General features: G+C 41.6%; 2 protein-coding genes across 2 annotated transcripts in view; both read left to right on the top strand.

Annotated features, from left to right (window-relative positions):
- Positions 1 to 337: 337 nt before the first annotated feature.
- On the top strand, positions 338 to 16,215 carry tcp11l1 (t-complex 11, testis-specific-like 1). Its single transcript, XM_034684872.1, has 10 exons — positions 338 to 612; positions 845 to 994; positions 5,341 to 5,473; positions 5,560 to 5,680; positions 5,992 to 6,212; positions 6,393 to 6,529; positions 6,731 to 6,909; positions 6,999 to 7,180; positions 12,392 to 12,564; positions 13,009 to 16,215. Exons 2-10 carry the CDS (start codon positions 853 to 855, stop codon positions 13,224 to 13,226), a joined length of 1,506 nt encoding a protein of 501 aa, XP_034540763.1. The 5' UTR covers positions 338 to 612; positions 845 to 852; the 3' UTR covers positions 13,227 to 16,215.
- Positions 16,216 to 22,347: 6,132 nt separating this feature from the next.
- The window catches only part of kiaa1549la (KIAA1549-like a), a 93,106-nt gene continuing 90,928 nt past the window's right edge, over positions 22,348 to 24,525 (top strand). The window contains exon 1 of the mRNA XM_034684882.1: positions 22,348 to 22,834. Coding sequence (XP_034540773.1) covers positions 22,588 to 22,834 — 247 coding nt within the window. The 5' untranslated portion in view covers positions 22,348 to 22,587. The remainder of the gene's footprint in view (positions 22,835 to 24,525) is intronic.

The following is a 24,525-nucleotide window of genomic DNA, read 5'->3' as shown; positions in this document are numbered from 1 at the left end:
TTTCAAGGTCATTAAGGATGTGCTCTTTTTATTGTGTATTCTGTGTTCATCCTCTTCCACATGTTTTATATATTTCTAAATATCTAAGAAAAATGGAGAGGGTCATGCTCTGTCCTGGATCACATATCACCCATCCCCACTCTGATTCAACTCCATATATCTGTGTAGGCTGCATCCACACATCTATGAGTTCAAACACAGCAGGGCCCTTATATTGTGGAGGGCAATCACAGCAAGTGCTCATCCCCCCTCTCTGCCTGCCGTAATAAGCACAGATTCTGGGAAGCTGCGTAACACCATCACAGGGCTCGACCGTAACGTCATGTTAGCCACGCCCACTCCCGGAAGCAGCACAGGGTATTATCTTCTTCTTCCCAGAGGATGACTCCGACATATGAGATATAACAGGATGAAACGAAGCCTCTGTTCTGTAGTGGACTATGTCAGGCAGTGATTCAGCTCCAGACAGTAATCAGACCTGTTTCTACAGCGTGGTAGAGAGGAACCTTTGTTCTCAAAGACCTGTGCTCTTTCTGACTCAAGCTAACGTTCAGTGTTTACCCTGAGCCTCACATCCAGCCCCTCCCTGTGCCCAGCCTGCTCCACTACAAGGTCAGTAAGCTTTGTGCAGCCTGCTGTGATAGACACAGGACACGTGGTTTTGTTTTGTTTACTAATGTCATTCTCTCACCTCAGTGTGGTTAGCAGCTCATTGGCCCACTGCCCCCCCTCTCCCTCCTCTTTTATCCTGCACCCCTGATTATTTACAAACCTCATCATTCTGCAGCAACTGTAGTGAAATACCTACAGATTGCAATCTGAAACACATCCTGTTATCTTACAGACCTCAGTATGTCGAAGGAGGCAGACCACCTGGAGTCTGGAGGAGACAAGGAGTTAAAGGAGGAGAGGATGCAGGATGCTGCCGAGGAGTCAGGGAGGATGAGGGTCCGAGAGCACAGTCCGAGCCCAAACACAGGGAGAACCCTTCAAGGTGACACACACGTTGATAAAATACAGTTAATATCCTTTTCAGAGGAAATAACTTGAGTTATGGCTCAAGGGTGAATACAAATGATAAGCATGTACCCTCTCTGTCTTCAGGCAGACAAGGCAACAAATCAAACAAATCACAATTTCTTTTTTTTACTCCTTGTCCTTTTTTTTAAACCATAATTTATTGTTATCATACTGCTTACTCAAAAAAATTATTTGTTACATTTAAATGTCTTTATTTTGAAAAAAAATCCTCTCAAATGGAGCCAACCAGCAAAATACATTTCATATGACTGTAGCCACATTTGGAGTGACATAAAACCTTTTGAATCTTGAATCTTGAATCAAGTTTTTGAGAGACATAAAATCTTTGCATTACACATTTATAGGAAAGGCATTAACTAAATAATGCAATTTCTGTATTATTGAACAAAATAAATGTACAGTTTTTATATTTGTGGGCTTGTAAGGCACAAATATTGAGTATAAATATTATCAAGTATCAGTAAAGAGTTGTACAGATATTATATTGTGTATGATTGTAGTATAAAAATGTGTTACACATGAATGTGCATCAGCCAATCTAATGAACTTAAAGTTTAATTATTTAGACCCAGTAATAAGACGGGATGAGATGACCCTTTAATATTATAGGCCCTCAGGATGTTTTTTTTGCTACCTTTTTTTTCACTAGTATTTCCAGTTAGCCTACACCTTGGGCAATCTCAAGATGATAATGAGCACTCTCAACTCAGGGCCGTTTGGTTGTGAGGGGTCAAAAACCCCTTTTTTGAAAAATGCTCCTGGCATGATAATTTAAATCTACAAAATAAGGTGTTAAAATTACATTCTTTGATATCCAAGAATGAAATGTGGCATAGAGTGTCCTGACACACAAGGGGACGTGGCAAAATAAGATTCTGGTGCTTGTTGGTTTTACATTTTAAAATATCGTCCACAAGCTACACAACAAGACTATAAAAACAACATCTGTTGGATGAAATCTCATGAGAAATGGCCACTTTGGAGCTTGATATGGTCAATGTCACGGCCTCATTTGTATTTCAAAAAATGCCCAACTTTGTAAGCTTCAATTATGGCTCTAGATGACCTCTGTATCTTAAATATTACACTTCCTGTGGCCATAAATACTTCACAAACCCCAAGTCGGAGAGAACAGAATTTTCAGTTTCCAGCCTTCCAGATGGAGGTTAGCCTGTGACCTGAATCTAACACTGCCTTCATATATTCTGCTTCTACTACTAGCTGAGGTGGAAAACATAACAAGTGATTGTTACAGTAGGACTGTAAATGCTTTAAAGTAGATTAAAATGTATTTTTTGAAAATTTTAAATGTAAAAATCAGTGCACACAAGCAGTGTTCAGTAACACCTCAGGCTGTAACCTCTGAGGAGTCGACAGGGCTCATGGTGTACCCAGCGTTTATGAATCTTTCCAAGTCAAATGATTTCATCCTTTTTTTACCCTGGTCAAACAAAATGACTATTTGTATGGTTTCCCTCACAGCCAATCACTGAACCCCTTCTTTGATTTCATGCCTCATGTCATCGGTCCACTACCACACCAGTTTGTGGTGTGGTGTAGTCTAGCTCTCTGTAAATCAAAGGTTTAACAGTGTTTGAAGTACACTTCCAACTAGTACTTTATTGCACATTAATTTAATAATTCTAATAAATTGAACACTTTCAAAACTTACTACAACAGGGAACTCTGCATCGTTACAGCAGTAGTGGCAAAAATACATTTAATAAAAACAAATAGATTAGCATGCAACATTTCTCATTACTGGATTCATCGCCAGAATAATCAATAGAATACTTGAATACTAATATTATATATATTATCTTACTGCAGCCTTAATATATTGTGTATCAGGATGTAGCCTACAAATATTACAAATATTATAATATTAGTTAAGGTCATATTTCTCAGCCTCAATGAGAAGAACAGTTTTTACTGCCTTTACAAGCTTTTCTTTGTCTCTAAGTTTTCTCTTGTCCTGCAATCATGTTATACAAGGCGTTCTACCTTTGGCACTAATATCTGTATCATCATGTTTAAAGGGAACTTCTAGCAAAACCAATACATGGAAGTTTAAAATTTGCTTCTGTTCTGACATATACTGTGCATTAGTCCTGTCCTGAAATCGATAGCATATTCCAACTCTATAGAAATCTATCTGAAACATGTTGTTGCCTAAGTTTAGTATACACATGGATGTGATGTGATGGATGTAATCATTAGTATGTTTTCTGTTTATCAAAAAAAACAAAACACAAAAACAGGATATCGGTGTAATATATATCAGCCATCAGCAGACCATCTCTCTCATTATTGGCATCAGCGTTGTGCATTGAAAAAAAGATATCAGTCGACCACTAATCATACAGCAAAACTTTGCTGTTCTATGTGACAACACACTACATTAAAAACAGACATGACTCTGTAGTGGAGATCACTGCATTAAAAACAGACATGACTCTGTAGTGGAAATCACTGTATTAAAAACAGACATGACTCTGTAGTGGAAATCACTGCATTAAAAACAGACATGACTCTGTAGTGGAAATCACTGTATTAAACACAGACATGATTCTTTAGTGGAAATCACTGCATTAAAAACAGACATGACTCTGTAGTGGAAATCACTGTATTAAACACAGACATGATTCTTTAGTGGAAGTCACTGCATTAACAACAGACATGACTCTGTAGTGGAAATCACTGCATTAACAACAGACATGATTCTTTAGTGGAAATCACTGCATTAAAAACAGACATGATTCTTTAGTGGAAGTCACTGCATTAACAACAGACATGACTCTGTAGTGGAAGTCACTGCATTAGAAGCAGACATGACTCTGTAGTGGAAGTCACTGCATTCAAAAGAGACATGACTCTGTAGTGGAAGTCACTGCATTAAAAACAGACATGACTCTGTAGTGGAAGTCACTGCATTAAAAACAGACATGACTCTGTAGTGGAAGTCACTGCATTAAAAACAGACATGACTCTGTAGTGGAAGTCACTGCATTAAAAACAGACATGACTCTGTAGTGGAAGTCACTGCATTAAAAACAGACATGACTCTGTAGTGGAAGTCACTGCATTAAAAACAGACATGACTCTTTAGTGGAAGTCACTGCATTAAAAACAGACATGACTCTGTAGTGGAAGTCACTGCATTAAAAACAGACATGACTCTGTAGTGGAAGTCACTGCATTAAAAACAGACATGACTCTGTAGTGGAAGTCACTGCATTAAAAACAGACATGACTCTGTAGTGGAAGTCACTGCATGAAAAACAGACATGACTCTGTAGTGGAAATCACTGCATTAAAAACAGACGTGACTCTGTAGTGGAAGTCACTGCATTAAAAACAGACATGACTCTGTAGTGGAAATCACTGCATTAAAAACAGACGTGACTCTGTAGTGGAAGTCACTGCATTAGAAACAGACATGACTCTGTAGTGGAAGTCACTGCATTAAAAACAGTCATGACTCTGTAGTGGAAGTCACTGCATTAAAAACAGACATGACTCTGTAGTGGAAGTCACTGCATTAAAAACAGACATGACTCTGTAGTGGAAGTCACTGCATTAAAAACAGACATGACTCTTTAGTGGAAGTCACTGCATTAAAAACAGACATGACTCTGTAGTGGAAGTCACTGCATTAAAAACAGACATGACTCTGTAGTGGAAGTCACTGCATTAAAAACAGACATGACTCTGTAGTGGAAGTCACTGCATTAAAAACAGACATGACTCTGTAGTGGAAGTCACTGCATTAAAAACAGACATGACTCTGTAGTGGAAGTCACTGCATTAAAAACAGACATGACTCTGTAGTGGAAGTCACTGCATTCAAAAGAGACATGACTCTGTAGTGGAAGTCACTGCATTAGAAACAGACATGACTCTGTAGTGGAAGTCACTGCATTAAAAACAGGCATGACTCTGTAGTGGAAGTCACTGCATTAGAAACAGACATGACTCTGTAGTGGAAATCACTGCATTAAAAACAGACATGCCTCTGTAGTGGAAGTCACTGCATTAAAAACAGACATGACTCTGTAGTGGAAGTCACTGCATTCAAAAGAGACATGACTCTGTAGTGGAAGTCACTGCATTAAACACAGACATGACTCTGTTAGCTGGCAGAGCACGTCAATCAAAAACAAACAACAAGTCTCCAAAATGACATTCAGTCTTGTTGTCCCATGTATGATGCTGATTCTGCTTTTTCTAACATCAAAGTTGTTGATGTGTGATTTTGTGAAAGTAAATAATTTAAAGATGTACCTTGTCGCCTTACAGCCAGTCCCTCCCGGGGTGTCACTGTGGAGGAGCTGATGGAGACAGCTAAAGGAGTCACAAACATGGCTTTGGCACATGAGATAATGGTCAACCAGGCGTTTCAAGTCAAGCCCGTGGAGCTACCTGAAGGGAGGTGAGAGATTAATTGAGTACACTCACTGTTGAATAAATCCTTTTTTTTTTGCTGCAGAAGTAACATACTCTCTTGTTTCTGCACAGTTTGGAGCGCAGAGTGAAGGATATTATGCACAAAGCATTCTGGGATTGTTTGGAGGGCCAGCTGAGGGAGGATCCACCGGTGTATGGACATGCCATTAAACTGTTGGCTGAGATCAAAGAGGTGAAGCACAAGTTTTTGTTTTATTTAAGAAATGAACAATACTCATGAAACTTCAAATACGACATCTCGCTTCCATCCTCTCTCTTAAAGGGATATTTCGTTTTTTTAAAGTGGGGTTGCATGAGCTATGTATCACTGGCAGCTCGGTCAGAAATAGAAATAGCTGTGTGAAGTTTTTATTTATTTCGGCCCTAAAGTGTCAGAAGGTCTGTTCTTGCCCAATGTGAAAATGCCCAGTATGCCAGATTCCCAGTCCAGCCTTTAACTTTCTATTGTCCTGGCTGTTTACATTTATCCCCTCACTCACCCAGACGCTGCTGTCTTTCCTGCTCCCGGGACAAGGACGCCTGCACTCCCGTATTGAGGAGGTCCTTGACCTCACTCTGTTACACCAGCAGGCTGAAAACGGAGCACTTGACATCAGTCAGCTGTCCCAGTTCATCATTGGGATGATGAGTACACTGTGCGCCCCATGCAGAGACCAGGCCGTCAACAAGCTGAAGGAGATCACTGACATTATTGTTCTACTCAAGTAAGCCTTCAAACGAGACAGAGACTTAGTTCTGCATGTTACAGGCCTGTGTTTATCTTTAGGTTCTTTCAGATTATTCACAGGGGAAGAAGTCAACCTGTTCAGGAGTGACATTATCTTAGAGGAAAATACATTGAAATGAAACCTCTGACTGTGTCTTCTTCTGTCCTCCTCCCTCAGAGAGATATTCTCTGTGCTGGACATGATGAAAGTGGACATGGCTAACTTTGCTGTGAGCAGCATCAGGCCTTACCTCATGCAGCAATCGGCTGAGTATGAGAGGAGCAAGTTTCAGGACTTTCTGGAGAAGCAACCCAGTAAGGAATACCATCCCATTAAATTAGTATATACTGTATATATTGATGTGTTATTTATTTATGTGTGTGTGTGTGTGTGTGTGTGTGTGTGTGTGTGTGTGTGTGTGTGTGTGTGTGTGTGTGTGTGTGTGTGTGTGTGTGTGTGTGTGTGTGTGTGTGTGTGTGTGTGTGTGTGTGTGTGATATCATCTGTTCTTTTTAGATGCCTTAGACTACACTGAGAAGTGGCTTGAGAACTCAGCGAGATCCCTGAGGGAGTCCCGGCCGACTGGCTCTAACTGTGCTTCATCTGACCCTTCCTCACTCTGCATACTTGAAGTTCATAATAATGCCTATCTTCTGCTGCTGAAGTGGGACCATGCCTCAGACCCGTTCCCAGAGGTAAACACCGTCACTACCTTTCTGTTAGTTTTTGTTTAAATGCAACCATCCCTTCATGAACTGCATGATCTCTTTCCTCCTGTCTGTAGACCGTGTTGATGGATCAGGTTCGGTTGCAGGAGATGCAACAGGAGTCTGAGCAGTTAGTTCTGCTCTCCTCTATACTTCTCATCGTCTACACGTCCACAGGGGACGCTATCTCCGGCCTGCCAGGGCTTATGGAGACTCTCAAAAACACGATCAACATCATGCTGGCAGACATGCACACACCGTGAGTACTGGGGCTTTTATTGTTGTTTCTCAACAGAACCTTTTCTTAATTACTTGAAAAAAAAGAAGTGAAATAAAGCTTCATACATTCAGTGTTATTTCATCCTTTTAGGGCCATTAAAAAAACAAAGCTGCAGGAGAAGGGTTTTCCCTGAGATTAAACTCTAGGACCATGGTACTTGTTAGGACCATGGTACTTGTTTGTACTTGTTTTGCACTATGCACTTAGCTAGACTGTTCTCCACTGTTGTCCCCAGTGGTAGATCATGTCTTCCAGCTACAGTTGACTCACACTGTCCTGCTCTACTCTGGGAATCTGTGTTCAGGTCTGGAGTGACCCAGCACTTGGTACTTTGGTCATTATTGTGGTGATGTTAATTGTTGATGATGATAATGGAAGGTCTTAAATGGTTTGGTTGCTTCATTGTAGATGTTCCTTATTTTACCAATTTAAAAAAAAAAAATTCTTACTTACTTTTGTGCATTGCCTTTACACTGCTTGGCAGTACCTGCACCCAAATGGACTTGAAGCACTTTGTTACTCTTCATGATCTTGTTTCCTCTTGTCTAGATCTTTGCTTGTGTTGTTCTTGTTCTTGTATGTACGTCACTTTGGATAAAAGTGTCTGCTAAATGACATTGTAACATTGTAACTTGTTTGTGATTCGGTAAACCCAAGTCTGTCCAGCATCAGTCGTTTGTCATTTCCTGTTTACACTGAATACCGCAATAGCAGAGCCAGTGCAAAATGTTAAGTGTTTACCAGGATGGAAGAGGAGCTTGAGTTGATACTCAATACTTCAACAAGGGACATAGGCCTACATATACATATATAGTGTGATTCTTGAAATACTCTCCTTGTATCATGAAATGCACATATCAATTGGAACTAAGGGTTCCAAATCATGCTTAAAAGACCTCAGACTCAGAGTGCAACATGGAAAGTTTTACCGGATTTGGACAAAACAGACTGAGTATGTGAAACCACTAAGATCTGATTTCATTTAAAGCTATCTGTATTTTGTGACAGCCCGCTCTCTTCGGCTACTCTTAATTTTGTTTTATTTTTGAGAATCACAAGAGGAAGCTCCTCTGTTCTTTTGTTTATATGTTATTGCAATAGAATGACTGACTTAAAAACAAAAAACCTTTGAAAGGCAACATGGACAAAAATCAGTCGGACTATATACGATCACCTTTCCCAACCCCCAGGGAAGGTGGTGATTATACGATGGAAAATATTTGAAGTGGACTAAAGAAAGACTGTGATACTGAGGTGTTAAATGCCAAAGAAATTGTATTGTATACTGTGCCATTCCAAAAAATAAATAAATAAATAAAAAAAAGGCCTCAGACTGCAGAGAAGGGCGGATATTCTTCATGAATGTCGTTAGGGGGGCAATATTATAATGTCCATCCGGACACTGTAAGGATGATGAACCGATTCGTGAACACAAGAGCTTTATTAACCAGTGAAATTTATTTTTGTTCTGGGAAATATGTTTTGCGCTTTTGAAATATTTATTAATATTGGCCTTCAGGGCCACCTTAATTACAGTGGGGCAAAAAAGTATTTAGTCAGCCACTGATTTTGCAAGTTCTCCTACTTAGAGAGATGAGAGAGGTCTGTAATTTTCATCAGAGGTACACTTCAACTATGAGAGACAAAATGAGAAAAAAAATCCAGGAAATTATTTGTAAATTATGGTGGAAAATAAGTATTTGGTCAATAACAAACAAGCAAGATTTCTGTCTCTCACAGACCTGTAACTTCTTCTTTAAGAAGCTCTTCTGTCCTCCACTCGTTACCTGTATTAATGGCTCCTGTTTGAACTGGTTATCTGTATAAAAGACACCTGTCCACAGCCTCAAACAGTCAGACTCCAAACTCAACCATGGCCAAGACCAAAGAGCTGTCCAAGGACACCAGGAAGAACATTGTGGACCTGCACCAGGCTGGGAAGAGTGAATCTACAATAGGCAAGCAGGTTGGTGTGAATAAATCAACTGTGGGAGCAATTATAAGAAAATGGAAGACATACAAGACCATTGATCATCTCCCTCAATCTGAGGCCCCACGCAAGATCTCATCCCGTGGGGTCAAAATGATCATGAGAACGGTGAGCAAAAATCCCAGAACTACACGGAGGGACCTGATGAATGACCTGCAGAGAGCTGGGACCAAAGTAACAAAGGCTACCATCAGTAACACACTACGCCGAGAGGGACTCAAATCCTGCAGCGTCAGGCGTGTCCCCCTGCTTAAGCCAGTACATGTCCAGGCCCGTCTGAAGTTTGCCAGAGAGCATATGGATGATCCAGAAGAGGATTGGGAGAATATCATGTGGTCAGATGAAACCAAAATAGAACTTTTTGGTAAAAACTTAACTTGTCGTGTTTGGAGGAAGAAGAATGCTGAGTTGCATCCCAAGAACACCGAACCTACTGTGAAGCATGGGGGTGGAAACCTCATGCTTTGGGGCTGTTTTTCTGCAAAGGGGACAGGACGACTGATCCGTGTTAAGGGAAGAATGAACGGGGCCATGGATCGTGAGATTTTAAGCCAAAACCTCCTTCCATCAGTGAGAGCATTGAAGATGGAACGTGGCTGGGTCTTCCAGCATGACAATGATCCCAAACACACCGCTCGGGCAACGAAGGAGTAGCTCCGTAAAAAGCATTTCAAGGTCCTGGAGTGGCCTAGCCAGTCTCCAGACCTCAACCCCATAGAACATTTGTGGAGGGAGTTGAAAGTCCGTGTTGCCCAGCGACAGCCCCAAAACATCACTGCTCTAGAGGAGATCTGCATGGAGGAATGGGCCAAAATACCAGCTACAGTGTGTGCAGACCTGGTGAAGACTTACAGGAAACGTTTGACCTCTGTCATTGACAACAAAGGTTATGTTACAAAGTATTGAGTTGAACTTTTGTTATTGACCAAATACTTATTTTCCACCATCATTTACAAATAAATTCTTTAAAAATCCTACAATGTGATTTCCTGGATTTTTTTTTCTCATGTTGTCTCTCATAGTTGAAGTGTACCTCTGATGAAAATTACAGACCTCTCTCATCTTTCTAAGTAGGAGAACTTGCAAAATCAGTGGCTGACTAAATACTGTTTTGCCCAACTGTATATCTGCAGTGCTCAAAATTGTACTTTTCAATCAGATTTAGCATTTGATTATGATCCTACGTCCTGTGCCCGGACCAGGATCAAGGCTTTTGCTTCTCCACTCAGCTGATCCGAGCTGAGCTCTGTGCGCTCTCACTCGGATGGCCTGAAAATCTATGCACAGATATGATGAGCTGGATGAAGGGGGACAGCCCTTACCACTTAAGCGACAAATTTCCCAGTTCATAACCAGCTTACTTCCTGCAGCGAGCATTCAAAAAAACTCACATATTTGTGTGTTTAATCTCAGAAAATGACTCTTCTCCTCCGCCCCCTTTTTATTTAATTTTAAATGGCCCTCATACGCTGTCGTAAAAAGGAACATGCCGCTTCTTGAAGCATAATGAACATTTTCTAAGGTGACACTCATGACATGAGGAAATCTTTCTATTATTCTATTATTATTATTAATGCTGTATTTTATTCAGTCAGGACTGTAGCAAAGGCAAACAGCTGTGCCATCTGGAACAGTTACAACATTGCTAATATGACAAGATGAGATCTCACAGTGCTGTCCTGCATGCACAGCAGAGCATGGAGATGCTTACAGCTCATCTCAGTCACAATGAAACAAACAGAGCTGTTGAACTTTGCAGGTGTTTCTGTGTTTGAGTATCATTAGCGCTGTTTGCTTTGTGAAGACGGAGCAGAGAGTGGGGGCAAATGATGACCAATTCATGGTGCTTTTAGTGGCTGCAGTTCATCATCAAGAATTCACCCACGAGTGTTTCCCTGAGTGAGAGTGTGTCTGACACTGACACTCTTCCACTGTAGGCAGATGTGTGAAAAGCAATTCTGGATGATTTCAGCAGCTAAATGATGGGATGAGTGGTTGATGTGAATGTGGAGGTGAAGGCAGCAGCAAAGTTATCTGTGCCCTGATTGTTTTGGTCCCTGATAGCCCTGCTGGTGGCTGGCTAGCTTCTCAGGAAAATCTGATATCTGAAATCTGGGCTCCTGGAGCTAATGCTGTTTGTGTGGAAGGCAGTGGAAGGACAGGTCACTGGCCAGCTGAATGGAGGAGACAGCTGTCCTAAACAGTTCTAAGGACCACTGTTGTGACAGGTCGAAGGTTTTAACTGAGTTTTATTCTTATAAAAGCTTTATTTCACCTTACTGTATTTATTTATTTATTTCAAATTTTTGTCACTTTTTATTAATTTAATTTATTTATTTAAGTATAGCATCTTATTTTCTTTAATGGTTTAATATTTTAGTGTTTTATTCTCTTAGAAATGTATTTTATTTTGGTGAGTTTAATTTCCTGTGTTGAGTTTTAACATCTTTTTTCCTCCAGTGTTTCCTCATTAAGATATCATGAGAGTGTTTCCTCAGTTCGTTCAGAAACTTCTTTTTATTTTTCATTTATTTATTTATTTTATTTTCATTCTTCTTCTTCTTCTTCTTCTTCTTCTTCTTCTTCTTCTTCTTCTTCTTCTTCTTCTTCTTCTTCTTCTTCTTCTTCTTCTTCTTCTTCTTCTTCTTCTTCTTCTTCTTCTTCTTCTTCTTCTTCTTCTTCTTCTTCTTCTTCTTCTTCTTCTTCATCTTCTTCTTGCATATATTGTGTTCTTAACCTTAGGATTGTGGGGTGGGTTTGGAGTCAGGGCTGGGGTTGGGATTAGGATGGGGGATCTTTTTATTTTTATTTATATACACATCTTTCTTTTTTTTTATTTATTCTATTTGAAGTTGTTTTTATGTACAGCTCTTTGTGTTACAATGTCATTGTATGAAAAGCTCTTTATAAATAAAGTCTGATTGATTGAAGGAGGTCATCCATGATGGTTTGATTGGTGTGTTGATCCCTCCCTCGCTACAGCCAGGCCCATGATGCAGCTGCAGCCCTGAACTGTGATGTTGTTTGCTCTTCACTTCCTCTGTTTGGATCCAGCCAGTACTCGTTGTCACGTACACATAGATCTTTTCCATGCAATAAGCTAATGATATGCTAACACCCATGCTTTACTGCTAGCCCCAGTTTTAAAGTTATCAAGTTGTGTTGCTTTACTGACATGCTTCATGTTTTGCTCTTCCAAGGTCGTTCAGTGTTCATGAAGCCTTGGCCACCATTGGGGAGAAGCTGTGCGCTGATCTGAGTCAGTGTCTGAGCCAACATGGACACCCTCCCCTCTCAGCTGAACAGCAGAGTACTTTGAGGGGACAAATCTCAGCCACCATCCAGACAGACAACACAGTCCACAAGCTGATCGGTAAGAGCAGCAGGGGGTCTCTCTCACCAGCATCTTCTGATGTTTCTCCTTAAATGTGTTCTCCAGAAAAGTTCAAAGGCAGATCATGAAGCCGTTCTTAAGCTGCAAGAGTAACATGTCCATGATATTAAGATGCAAAATGACACAAAATACAATATCCAGTCATTTTTCACGGACATATCAGGACTCAAATATGCGTACAAGTGCTCTAGAGTGTTCTTAGATTTTATTTCAGGTAAGAAAAAAAAACATTGGCTGAAACTTCAAAACTCTGTTTGTGGGTTTAAGAGCACATTTCATCTTAAGTGATTGAAAACCAGTGACCCTCTCTCTCTCTCTCTCTCTCTCTCTCTCTCTCTCTCTCTCTCTCTCTCTCTCTCTCTCTCTCTCTCTCTCTCTCTCTCTCTCTCTCTCTCTCTCTCTCTCTCTCTCTCTCTCTCTCAGACTCCCGGGTTCAGAGTTATCTACTGGCTTCCCTTGAGTCCAGTCAGCGTAAAACCCCTCCTCCTCTCCCCGGAGGTCTGACTCCAGTCAGCAGGGAGCTGCAGGAGCTCGCCGTTCGCTTCAGTCGCCTCGTCAACTTCAACAAGCTCACCTTCTCCCCGTTCTACAAAAGGATCCTCCATAAAATACTGCCAGAAAGGGAGAGCACAGAAACATAAACATGTAGTACTCACATCTTTCCTCTCTGGTAACATTTAAAATTAAGAGAAAGGGTTGAAGGAGCTGACCTTAGAGTTGCACCTTAAATCATTACTATCAAAAAACACTTTCTGTCATCCCTGCTGCTTCTAATACTGCTGATCTATCACATCTCCGTCCTGATCATTGTGGCCATGCGGTAGCTATCTTACATTAGGTTGTGTTATGTTTGAAACACACCATTGCCACACTGCCGACCTCTACCTGAGGGTCTGGCTTCCTTACCTGAAACACACAGACAGTGCTCTCGCTGCAGGAGACAATCCATGACAATCCTGTCTTTTAAAATGTGGTTTGGCTTTGATGAGAGCATCCAATTATTTAATGAATCATTGCAGTCATCATAGAATTCAGATGTTTTAAGTAAAGACAGAAATCTAAAACTGATACGAATTATAGTTGTTAAAATGTTCTTTAATTTGATACAATAAGTGGTCGAGATAATGGATTGATGGTATCCATCTTCCTCCGCTTATCCGGGTCTGGGTTGCAGGGGCAGCAGTCTCAGACACTCCTCTCCCCGGCCACTTCCACCAGCTCTTCTGGGAGGATACCGAGGCGCTCCCAGGTCAGCTGAGAGATAGAATCTCGCCAGCGTGTCCAGGGTCTTCCCCGTGGCCTCCTCCCAGACGGACACGCCCGCAACACCTCCCCAGGGAGACGTCCGGGAGGCATCCTGACCAGATGCCCGAACCACCTCATCTGGCTCCTCTGGATGGGGAGGAGCAGCGGCTCTACTTTGAGCCTCTCCCGGATGTCTGAGCTCCTGTCCCTACCGCCCCGATCCGTCTGTCAATCTCGCGCTCCCTCAACAAGACCCCAAGATGGTATCCTAGAGAATCAAAGCCTCTGAAAGAAAACAGATCATGATCATCAGATCATCACTAATAGTTTCAACTAAATTAAAGTCAGAGAGTGGGTATCAGTATAGATATAATTAGTTAAAATGAGAGTGCAACAAAACTGAAAATTTAAACGGTTATTCTCTGATTGTTTACCATCCGTTCTGCTTGTCAGGACTTACAAATGCGTCCACACTTCCAGAAAAACGTGCAGGAAGGTCCCTGATTTGGCTTCACCCTCCAGACCAACAGACAGAACAAAGGAGAGAGGCAACGATGCCACCTGGTCCCAATATGTTTTATGATTCCCCACCTGCGTACTGTTGACAGGCAGCTTCACAGCTCTGCACAGTGAGACCACACTCTGCAGATACACATCCCCACACCTCCACACCTCCTCTAGGTTATGAATGATGATTCAGAGGAAGTCTTTTGTTTATTTTTTATATTATCATCACGATGAACACGTCAGTTTGTGTTCAGGTTTAAATCAATCAATCAATCTTTATTTGTATAGCTCCAAATCACAACAAACGTTATCTCAAGACTCTTTTACAAACAGAGCAGGTCTAGACCACTCTATGTCAAATTATGAACAGAGACCCAACACCAAGACAGGATAAGACTCAGTCTGACCCCACCTTAATCCACCATGAGCATTGCACCTCGCAGTATTTAGCTAGTTACAGCGGAGAGGAAAAACTTCCTTTAACAGGCAGAAACCTCGAGCAGAACCAGACTCATGTTAGACAGACATCTGCTGAGACCAAGTTGGGTCTAGAAAGAGGGATAGAGGAGAATAAGAGAGAGAGGGAGCGGTGATAGTGATGAGATGAGTAGTAGTAGCTGTTGCCGCTGGAGTCCAGCACGTCCGTATCAGCTGGAGTCTAGAACGTCCACAGCAGGAGGACGTCTACGGCAGCTCAGAGGAACCTACGAGACAAGGGAGCTCAGGGACAGGATAAGACTCAGTCTGACCCCACCTTAATCCACCATGAGCATTGCACCTCGCAGTATTTAGCTAGTTACAGCGGAGACGACAAACTTCCTTTAACAGGTAGAAACCTCGAGCAGAACCAGACTCATGTTAGACAGACATCTGCCTCGACCGAGTTGGGTCTGGAAAGAGGGATAGAGGAGAATAAGAGAGCGAGGGAGGACGTCTACGGCAGCTCAGAGGAACCTACGAGACAATGGAGCTCAGGGACTCCAGAAAGGTCTATGGTTAGTAACTTTAATGGGACAGGGAGAGTTAAAGTAAGAGATGAGGGGGTTGGGGGGGAAGGGGTTGAGACAGGATCCCAGTGTGTCAGTGAAATCAAAAGCTATGTTCAGGAGTTCATTTCTTGTGGCCTCAGTATGGTAACGGGTGTCGTTATTGTTTGATTTTTACTGGTATTGTATCAAAGTTCACACTTCTGGTATTGTGACAACCTTAAAACAAATAGTGTAGTTTCCTCTTTCTGTTAGATTCTACATGCATGTAAATTAAACTGCAGTAAAGATCCAATGTTCCTCATGATGTTAAAATGATGTTAATATGAAGCATTTTGTAATCAAATGTCTTCCTGGAGGAAGCCTGTGCATCTCCTGCCTGACAAACATCTCCTGCCGAGTCATTTACAGGTGTTGATAAAAAGCCATCACTGTAGGTAGAATCACGTGTGCACCGCTCACAAGTCTGGGCTACAACTCTCCTTCCAGTATCCAAGTATAACATACAGTATTAACACACAGCTGACCACGTTTCTCTCAGCTGTTAACGGTTGTGTTATATAACGTATGAGCAACACCACAGATATCTGCATGCTTTCTTCAACACTGATGATGAACACAAGAATCTTTCTATCCTGTGACATTTCTCTTCATTACGCTTGAAATCACGTAAATAACATCAAGCTTACTTTTGTAACTTCTTCTATCTTCAGCATCTCTTCTTCTTCTTCGTCAGGAGCAGATGCTTCAGACTTTACCTGAATTCAAAGCAACTGTGGAAATGTTGTTTTTTGTAACTTCTGATATTGATTTTGTCATTCAGCCTTACAGGTGGTTTCTTGTCCTGTCCTACCACAGCTAAGAGCATAATAAAGAGCAGCTTTTAACCAAACTGTCCCAGGACTCATTTACACCATGATGATAACGTTGCAGTCCTTCAATGATTATCGCTTTATGCAACATGTACAGCATCTGTCCACAGCATATTTGCACACTCTAGTCCTAATATGTTTGAAAGAGAACAGTCTATTCCTGAACAGAGATGGGTACAAGTCACTCTTTGCAAGTTGTCTCAAGTCTTTGAGGGCAGCAGCGGGTCCAAGTCAAGACTGTCGTTTTAATAAATATCTAAATGAAATGTTGTGGATCATAAACTGGGGGTTCTACCAATTGAAAATATACAGTATACTTCCCATTTATTTCACCTTTTGTTATATGTTAAAATTAGGAGAGTTTATACATTCATTGTCCTTTTTTTGAATGGCCAAAAGTTCCTATAAAGGTCTGTAATTCTTGGGTACAGTTCCTGCTGTTGAAAAGCACCTTTATTTGACCACCTCTGCAGATGTTTTACCCCAGAAATGGATCAGTGTACAGTCATGGCCAAAAGTTTTGAGAATGACACAACTATTAATTTTCACAAAGTCTGCTGTTTCAGTTTTTATAATGGCAATTTGCATATACTCCAGAATGTTATGAGGAGTGATCAGCTCAACTGCAATTCATTGCAAAGTCCCTCTTCGCCTTGAAAATGAACTTTATCACCAAAAACACATTTCCACTGCATTTCAGCCCTGCCACAAAAGGACCAGCTAACATCATTTCAATGACACACAGGTGTCACACACATTAACACAGGTGTGAGTGTTGATGAGGACAAGGCTGGCGATCAATCTGTCTTGATTGAGTGACTGGACACTTTAAAAGGAAGATGGTGCATGACACCATTGTTCCTCATCTGTTAGCCATGGTTACCTGCAAGGAAACACGTGCAGCCATCATTGCATTGCACAAAAAGGGCCTAACAGGGAAGTTTATAGCAGCGAGTAAGATTGCACCTCAGTCAACCGTCTATCCAATTATCAAGAACTTCAAGGAGAGAGGTTCAATTGTTGCCAAACAGGCTCCAGGGCGCCCAAGAAAGTCCAGCAAGCACCAGGACCGTCTCCTGAAGGTGTTACAGCTGCGGGATCGGGCCACCACCAGTGCAGAGCTTGCTCAGGAATGGCAGCAGGCAGGTGTGAGTGCATCTGCACGCACAGTGAGGCGAAGACTTTTGGAGGAAGGCCTGGTGTCAAGGAGGGCAGCAAAGAAGCCACTTCTCTCCAGTAAAAACATCAGGGACAGACTGATATTCTGCAGAAGGTACAGGGACTGGACTGCTGAGGACTGGGGTAAAGTCATTTTCTCTGATGAATCCCCTTTCCGATTGTTTGGGGCATCTGGAGGAAGGCTTGTTCGGAGAAGACGAGGTGAGCGCTACCATCAGTCCTGTCTCTTGCCAACAGTGAAGCATCCTGAGGCCATTCATGTGTGGGGTTGCTTTTCGGTCAAGGGAGTGGGCTCTCTCACAATCTTGCCTAAAAACACAGCCATGAATAAAGAATGGTACCAGAACGTCCTCCCAGAGCAACTTCTCCCAACCATCCAAGGGCAGTTTGGTGATGAAGTATGCCTTTTCCAGCATGATGGAGCACCTTGCCATAAAGCAAAAGTCATAACAAAATGGCTCGGGGAACAAAACATTAAGATTTTGGGCCCTTGGCCAGGAAACTCCCCAGATCTTAATCCCATTGAGAACTTGTGGTCAATCCTCAAGAGGCGGATGGACAATCAAAACCCCCCAAATTCTGACAAACTCCAAGCATTGATTATGCAAGAATGGACTGCCATCAGTCAGGATTTGGTCCAGAAGTTGATTGACAGCATGCCAGGGAGAATTGCAGAGGTCTTGAAAAAGAAGGGTCAACACTGCAAATATTGACTTATTGTATGAATTCTGTGTAATTCTCAATAAAAGCTTTTGATACTTATGAAATGCTTCTAATTGTATTTCATTATACCATAGAAACATCTGACAAAAACACCTAAAAACCCTGAAGCAGCAGACTTTGTGAAAATGTAATATTTGTGTCATTCTCAAAACTTTTGGCCATGACTGTATAGTACAGAAAGTATGGTTGATTAACTATCACGTGTCCCTGTATGAACTAGACTCAGTGAAGTGTTTCCTTACAGTGATTAGAAATACAGACACCCACTAACATCATTGACTCCAGGCAGTTATTAATGGCAGTTCACCACACGTTCGTCTGAGCCGTTAATTGTCAAGAAGGAGTGCTATATCTCCCCTCTGCTGGTGGAGGTGCACGGCTCTAATTAGCAGCTGAACAGCATCACTGGCTTCTTGCTTTGACTGAACTCTCTCATTGGATGAAACCACAGATGTTTCTACAGAAAGATCTTCTTCCTGGACTGTAGATCTGTCTCTACTGGTCAACCTCTGTAATACCTGTGACAGTGTTCCCCTTTACTGCTAGATCCTAAATCAATCATTAAAATATCCATAATAATAATAACAACAATTATTAACAGTAATAATGGTAATAAATATGATGCAATTTCTTATAGCTACACCAGAATTATAAAATGATAAAGGTATTTAATAATAAAATAAAGACATATTGGCCAGGAGTGGCTGAGAATAGTAAAAGAGTTTATAAAGTCATAAATCATTGAGAAATCAAACTCAAAATTTTGATTTCTAAAAGATTTACAACTTTGTAATCTCGAAATTTTGAGTATTTTTCTCAAAAATTTACAACTTTATAAACTTGAAAAATTTCAAGTTTGATTTAGAACTTTATAAATGTGCAAATTTCTAGTTCTTTCTCTGAAAATTTGAGTTTTCTTTCTCAAAAAATCATTTTGTTTTAATTTATCAGGTGGTCATAATCCTCCTCTGTAGCTTTTTAACCCCAGGATCCAGGGTCTACATTTATTTCTGCTGTAATTAATCTCCCGCTGTTAAAGCTGCTGTTGGTAGGAATGGTGTAAAAACTGTTACTTTTTTCTGCTGGGTTTGGAGAAAAGGTCATAATACCCATCAGTACTCATCTGTAAGTGAAGTACTTTGAGATAATTGCAAAATCTCTGTGTTTCCCAATGCCTTTGTATCAAGCAATGTTATTATTCCCCTCGTTCCCGTTATCATGGACCAATCATAGCTAATCTCCAATCCTCCCTCCTGATTGGTTGAGTGGCGGCCCCACTACGTCACCCTGATTAGCTGGGAAGCAACTACTTCCTCATAGAGCATTCACAACAACCTTTTGTGGGTGGGGTTACGGGAGCAGAGAGGGGAGGGGTAGTGTTGATATTAAAAATCTCTACGAACTGATATTTATATCAGGACTACCAACAGCGGCTTTAAGCTCTTGCTTGGGGGTAGTACTTTCCAAGGGTCCAGGAACTTTAGGGGGGCAGGGCCTGCAATGCTGAGTGTTCCTGATTGGTAGAGTAACCACATTGTTTTATTTCACCTGCTGTCCACAATAACATCACACACACCTGGTTCGCTTGGTTTAATAGCTGTGTAACAGTCGTCACTGTGTAACAGTGTGTTTAGTGTTTGTAAATCACTGTGTGTATTGTTTTGTGCTTATAGTGGTGCAGATCTGGGCCGATTTTTTGCTCTGAGTGTAAGGTTTTGATGATTGTGTAACACTTTTGACATGTTTATGCAGTAAAAAAAACTGTAAGCTGTGACTCCTGTGCTTCAAATGTGTTTAACTTTTGCTGCCTGTGCATACCATTATGCAACACAAGAGCATCACAGTGCAACATGTGTTTAGTGAGTGAGAATGTGTTTGGTGAAAAGTGCTTATGGTTTTGCCAAAAGAGTGACTGGTTCAATACATGGGTTCAGGCTGCTAAGGAATTTGGTTCAGACAATAGAGATTAGTGTATCAGCAACTGAGAAATACTGTAAACTAAGTATTTTCCTCCATCTTTGAGCAGTGAATCTATGGATGTTATATAATGTGGGGATCTTCTAGCTGCAAAAGTTGTGTATAAAGTGCAGACTGCCCTCAGCCTCCACCAGGGGCCGCCTGTCTCCTGCTGAACACAGATCTGCCTCCCATCATGTAACAGCAGAGCAGCAGAGCAACAGTGGCGTCATTACCAGCCTTTATGTTTGGTCCCCAAATGATTGCAGCGTGCAGCCCATCAGAGAGGGATGGAAACCTGTGCGTGGTCTCCTCTCTCATGTCATCACATCATTTCTTTGCAGACGGAGTCATGAGTCGGGTCTAATGGAAGCAGGCCTATATCTCCTTCATATTCAACGTAATCACAGTCCCCACGCAGGATTATTTCACCTGCTAAGAAGGTCTGCGTCAAGTCTGAGCTGCCCGTCGATGTATGACCCTGCAGTCAAGCAGGCGTGAGTTAGCAGAGACAGTACCGGAAGCAGTGCAGATTACTAAACAATTAAACTTATTTCGCACTGTAAATAGGCCTAATAATTTCATATGTAACAGAATTAAATGTGTAGTCTCCGGGGCCACAGGTAGACCCCCAGCCTGTTGTGCAGGGGGGGTTTCCAGTGGTGGTAGTCCTTCATCCAGCCCCGGGCTTTTTGCCTCATGTCAGCCAAAATATCTCTCCTCACTGTCTCAATGAAAAGTGTACTTTTCAGTGTTATTGAACTTAGTTTGGTTAATCAATCAATCAATCAATCAATCAATCAATCAATCAATCAATCAACCAACCAATCAATCAATCAACCAATCAATCAATCAATCAATCAATCAGTCAATATTTATAAAGCACCAAATCCCAACAGATGTTCTCCTCAGACTCTTTCCAAACAGAGCAGGTCTAGACCGTACTCTATGTTCTATTGTTAACAAAGACCCAACATCAAGACAGGATCAGATCCAGTCCCATCTTACAGACAGGACTCAGTCTGATCTCATCTTAATCCACCATGAGCAGAGCACTTTGCAGCATTTAGCAAGTTACAGTGGCAAGGACAAACTTCCTTTAACAGGCAGAAACCTCCAGCAGGACCAGACTCATGTTAGACACACATCTGCTGAGACCGTGTTGGAGAGAGGGATAGAGGGAGATGAAGAGAGAGAGAGAGATGATAGACTTTTTGAACACAGACTTATTTTAAGATAGTCAGACTAAAAACTTTCCTAAAGTATTAAACCCCTTTTACAATTGTGTTCTGAGTTAACTGTTCAGACCCAGTCTCAAAGCTGCACCATCGGAGAGACCGCACACCTTTAGAATAGATCTTTATTATTGTCATTGCTGTGAAACAATGAAAGGCAGTTTAGAACTCTTCACAATAGCAGCATGGTGAGAAGTTAACATTTAAAACAACACAATAGAAATAAAATCAAGGCACGATAAAATGCTAAAACAAGCTAAGAAAAATAACAAAGATTGCAGTGTGTCTATACAGTTGAGCTCATAGGACTTGGTATCCCTTACAGATTAATCAGCACTGGCGTTGAGTGGGGTGGGGGTAAGCGCTTCATTGGGCCCTTCATTTTCATCTTCAAGTCACTTGCCTCACATATGGTGAAATCTTTAAATCAACTTGTTAATTTACAAGCTTTAGAGGCATTGTCACTCCGACAGGTCATTTATTTAAACACTGGATGTTACATTTTTCCAAATTGGTGCTCATAACACTGACAAATAAATCTGAAAAATCGTGCTACAGTATTTTAGAAATAAGTCTCTTTTAGTATTTATCAAATGTAATGATTGAATAGGAGGATACAAAGAATCAGTGGCCTAATGTAATCATAATAATAATAATTCATAGAATTTATATAGCGCTTTTCTCAATACTCAAAGTCACTTTACATAAGGGGAAAACAAAAATAAAATAAAACATATAAATAAAACAAAGCAGGGAGAGAGGTGGGGGGAGGGCGGGGGGGGGTTCATGTATTGTATGCTTTTTGGAACAGGTAGGTCTTGAGGTGGTTTTTAAATGAGAGGAGAGATGTAATGTGAAAACACATCTTTTGATACACAACTTTGTGTTTCACTGTTTTGAGTCAGAAGACTCCAATACATATACGCCAGTCATATCATCAGAGTATTATATTTACAAAGTGCAAATACTGCTGTGACAGGGATGAGGTTGATGTTGGTTTCATTATTAATTACTGTGTCGCTTTATTTTGAAAGCGCCACAAGCAGCTTCCGGTGTTTCATCTCGGTATTGACCAGATCGGGAGCGTATGGCTTCCTGAACAGGGACACCTCTGCACACAGAGAAAACCTATTCCGCCGTGTGAAGGGATCAGTGAAAAGCTCTCCTTCCTGATCCATCACCTGTCGCAGCCTCCGGCGGGCTGATGGAGAGCAGGGCCCTGCTGCCTGTCATCATCGGATGCCTTTCTCTCCAGCAGCGCCTTTACATGCTCTCCATTCAGGATTAATTGGGTGACCAATGGCTTCCAAAGATGCGCTTTTCTCTAGAAGAGGCAGCATTGACGTCGGGGTGGAGCGGTTGAAAACTAAGGGATGTACCTGCTCCCGGTCCCCCTCGGCATGGATCCTGGACCCTCGGATGGTGTCCGCCGGTTCGTCGAGGAACGTGAAGGGGATGGGAGCGCTGGAATGGATGCTGTTTCGGTGGTTTGTGACCATCAGCGCGGTGCTGATGCTGATGATGCAGAGCTCCTTGGCGGCTGAAGGTGAGACACTCATCCCGTGTCATCTCTACATGTGTCTTTATTCCTAATAATCATTCATCACAAACAAACAATGAGCAGGCCCACCATATGAGCAGCAGCCTGCAGCGCGCCGCTGGATCTTCTGTCTCAAACTGGCTCCATGGGCTTTAACATGGGCCTGTTATGGTGCAGTTGTTTTTGGGTCATTTTAGGAGAAGTTAACTACTAAGAGGATTTATGAGGCTGTGCTAGATAAAGGTTAGGGTGAATGTCAGGACTGAAAACAGCCTGGATCTAAAGGATCAGTCTGTCTTTTTACTGCGTCTGAAGCGGCGGTGTTGATATGTGTGGGCTTTGTTATAATTACCATGGCCGATTGTTGTATATTAATGTCATGTCATTTTAATTACTGGTTTTTATCATGAATTTTATGATGTGTTCAAACCAACAATGTAGTCATGCAGGCCTTAAACCGATGATTCGGTGAACCACAGCATTGCGCCGCTCCACCAAAACACACCTGACGTGCCTGCTGCTTTACATTCAGAGAGCAGGCTTCAGTTCATCCACTGAGGACTGAGCCCCACATCTGTAAACAACAAATCAGACACTTGGAGAACGTTTATAGTCAGCACATATAATGACTCATGATGATCCAAGGAAAAGCAACTTATAGCATCACAGACCATAGGTTACAGCATTCATTTAACATCTTTATTCCACTGTTTTATTTAAACCCCAAATAGCCAAGAGGTTATATAAAAGGAACATATTTAATGTCACTTAACCTCTGGATGGTTGCCTGACTGAGTTGGCTGCAGTAGGTTTAATCCCAATAAAACATTCTGATCTGGTGAAACCTCAAATGATATCTTTGCTGTTCTCAGTTTATTTAAATAATATCAGGAAGAGTTGTCTCACAGTTAACATATAGAGGGATAAACAGCCTTTAAATACAGAACTCAGATGTTCAAGCATCCAAGATTCAATGGACCAGGAGATCTCTGAAATGCATCTGGCTTTAAAAGGATCAATCAATCAATCAATCAATAAATCAATCAATCAATCAATCAATCAATCAATCAATCAATCAACAAACCAATCAATCAATCAATCAATCAATCAATCAACAAACCAATCAATCAATAAATCAATCAATCAATCAATCAATCAATCAATCAATCAATCAATCAATCTTTATTTGTATATCACCAAATCACAACAAACGTTATCTCAAGACTCTTTTACAAACAGAGCAGGTCTAGACCACTCTATGTCAAATTATGAACAGAGACCCAACACCAAGACGGGATAAGTCACAAGGCTGATTTATACTTCTGCATTGAATCGACGTAAGTATGTGGTGCTCATGTCCGCGTCAGCCCCTGCTGCGTAGGGGAGACGCAGCGGCAGAAGTATAAATCAGCCTTCAGTCTGACCCCACCTTAATCCATCATGAGCATTGCACCTCACAGTATTTAGCTAGTTACAGCGGAGAGGACAAACTTCCTTTAACAGGCAGAAACCTCGAGCAGGACCAGACTCATGTTAGACAGCCATCTGCCTCGACCGAGTTGGGTCTGGAAAGAGGGATAGAGGAGAATAAGAGAGAGAGGGAGCGGTGATAGTGATGAGACGAGTAGTAGTAGCTGTTGCCGCTGGAGTCCAGCACGTCCGTATCAGCTGGAGTCTAGAACGTCCACAGCAGGAGG

The sequence above is a fragment of the Notolabrus celidotus genome, chromosome 6 (genome assembly GCF_009762535.1).
Source record: "Notolabrus celidotus isolate fNotCel1 chromosome 6, fNotCel1.pri, whole genome shotgun sequence".
NCBI lineage: Eukaryota > Metazoa > Chordata > Actinopteri > Labriformes > Labridae > Notolabrus > Notolabrus celidotus.
This window is presented reverse-complemented; position numbering and strand designations above follow the sequence as displayed.

Excerpts from the sequence above, each read along its gene's own strand:
- tcp11l1 (XM_034684872.1), top strand. The coding sequence starts at position 853 with ATGTCGAAGGAGGCAGACCACCTGGAGTCTGGAGGAGACAAGGAGTTA. Across the intron at positions 995-5,340 it reads CACAGGGAGAACCCTTCAAG|CCAGTCCCTCCCGGGGTGTC; the intron begins GTGACACACACG and ends GTCGCCTTACAG. Across the intron at positions 7,181-12,391 it reads CTGGCAGACATGCACACACC|GTCGTTCAGTGTTCATGAAG; the intron begins GTGAGTACTGGG and ends TGCTCTTCCAAG.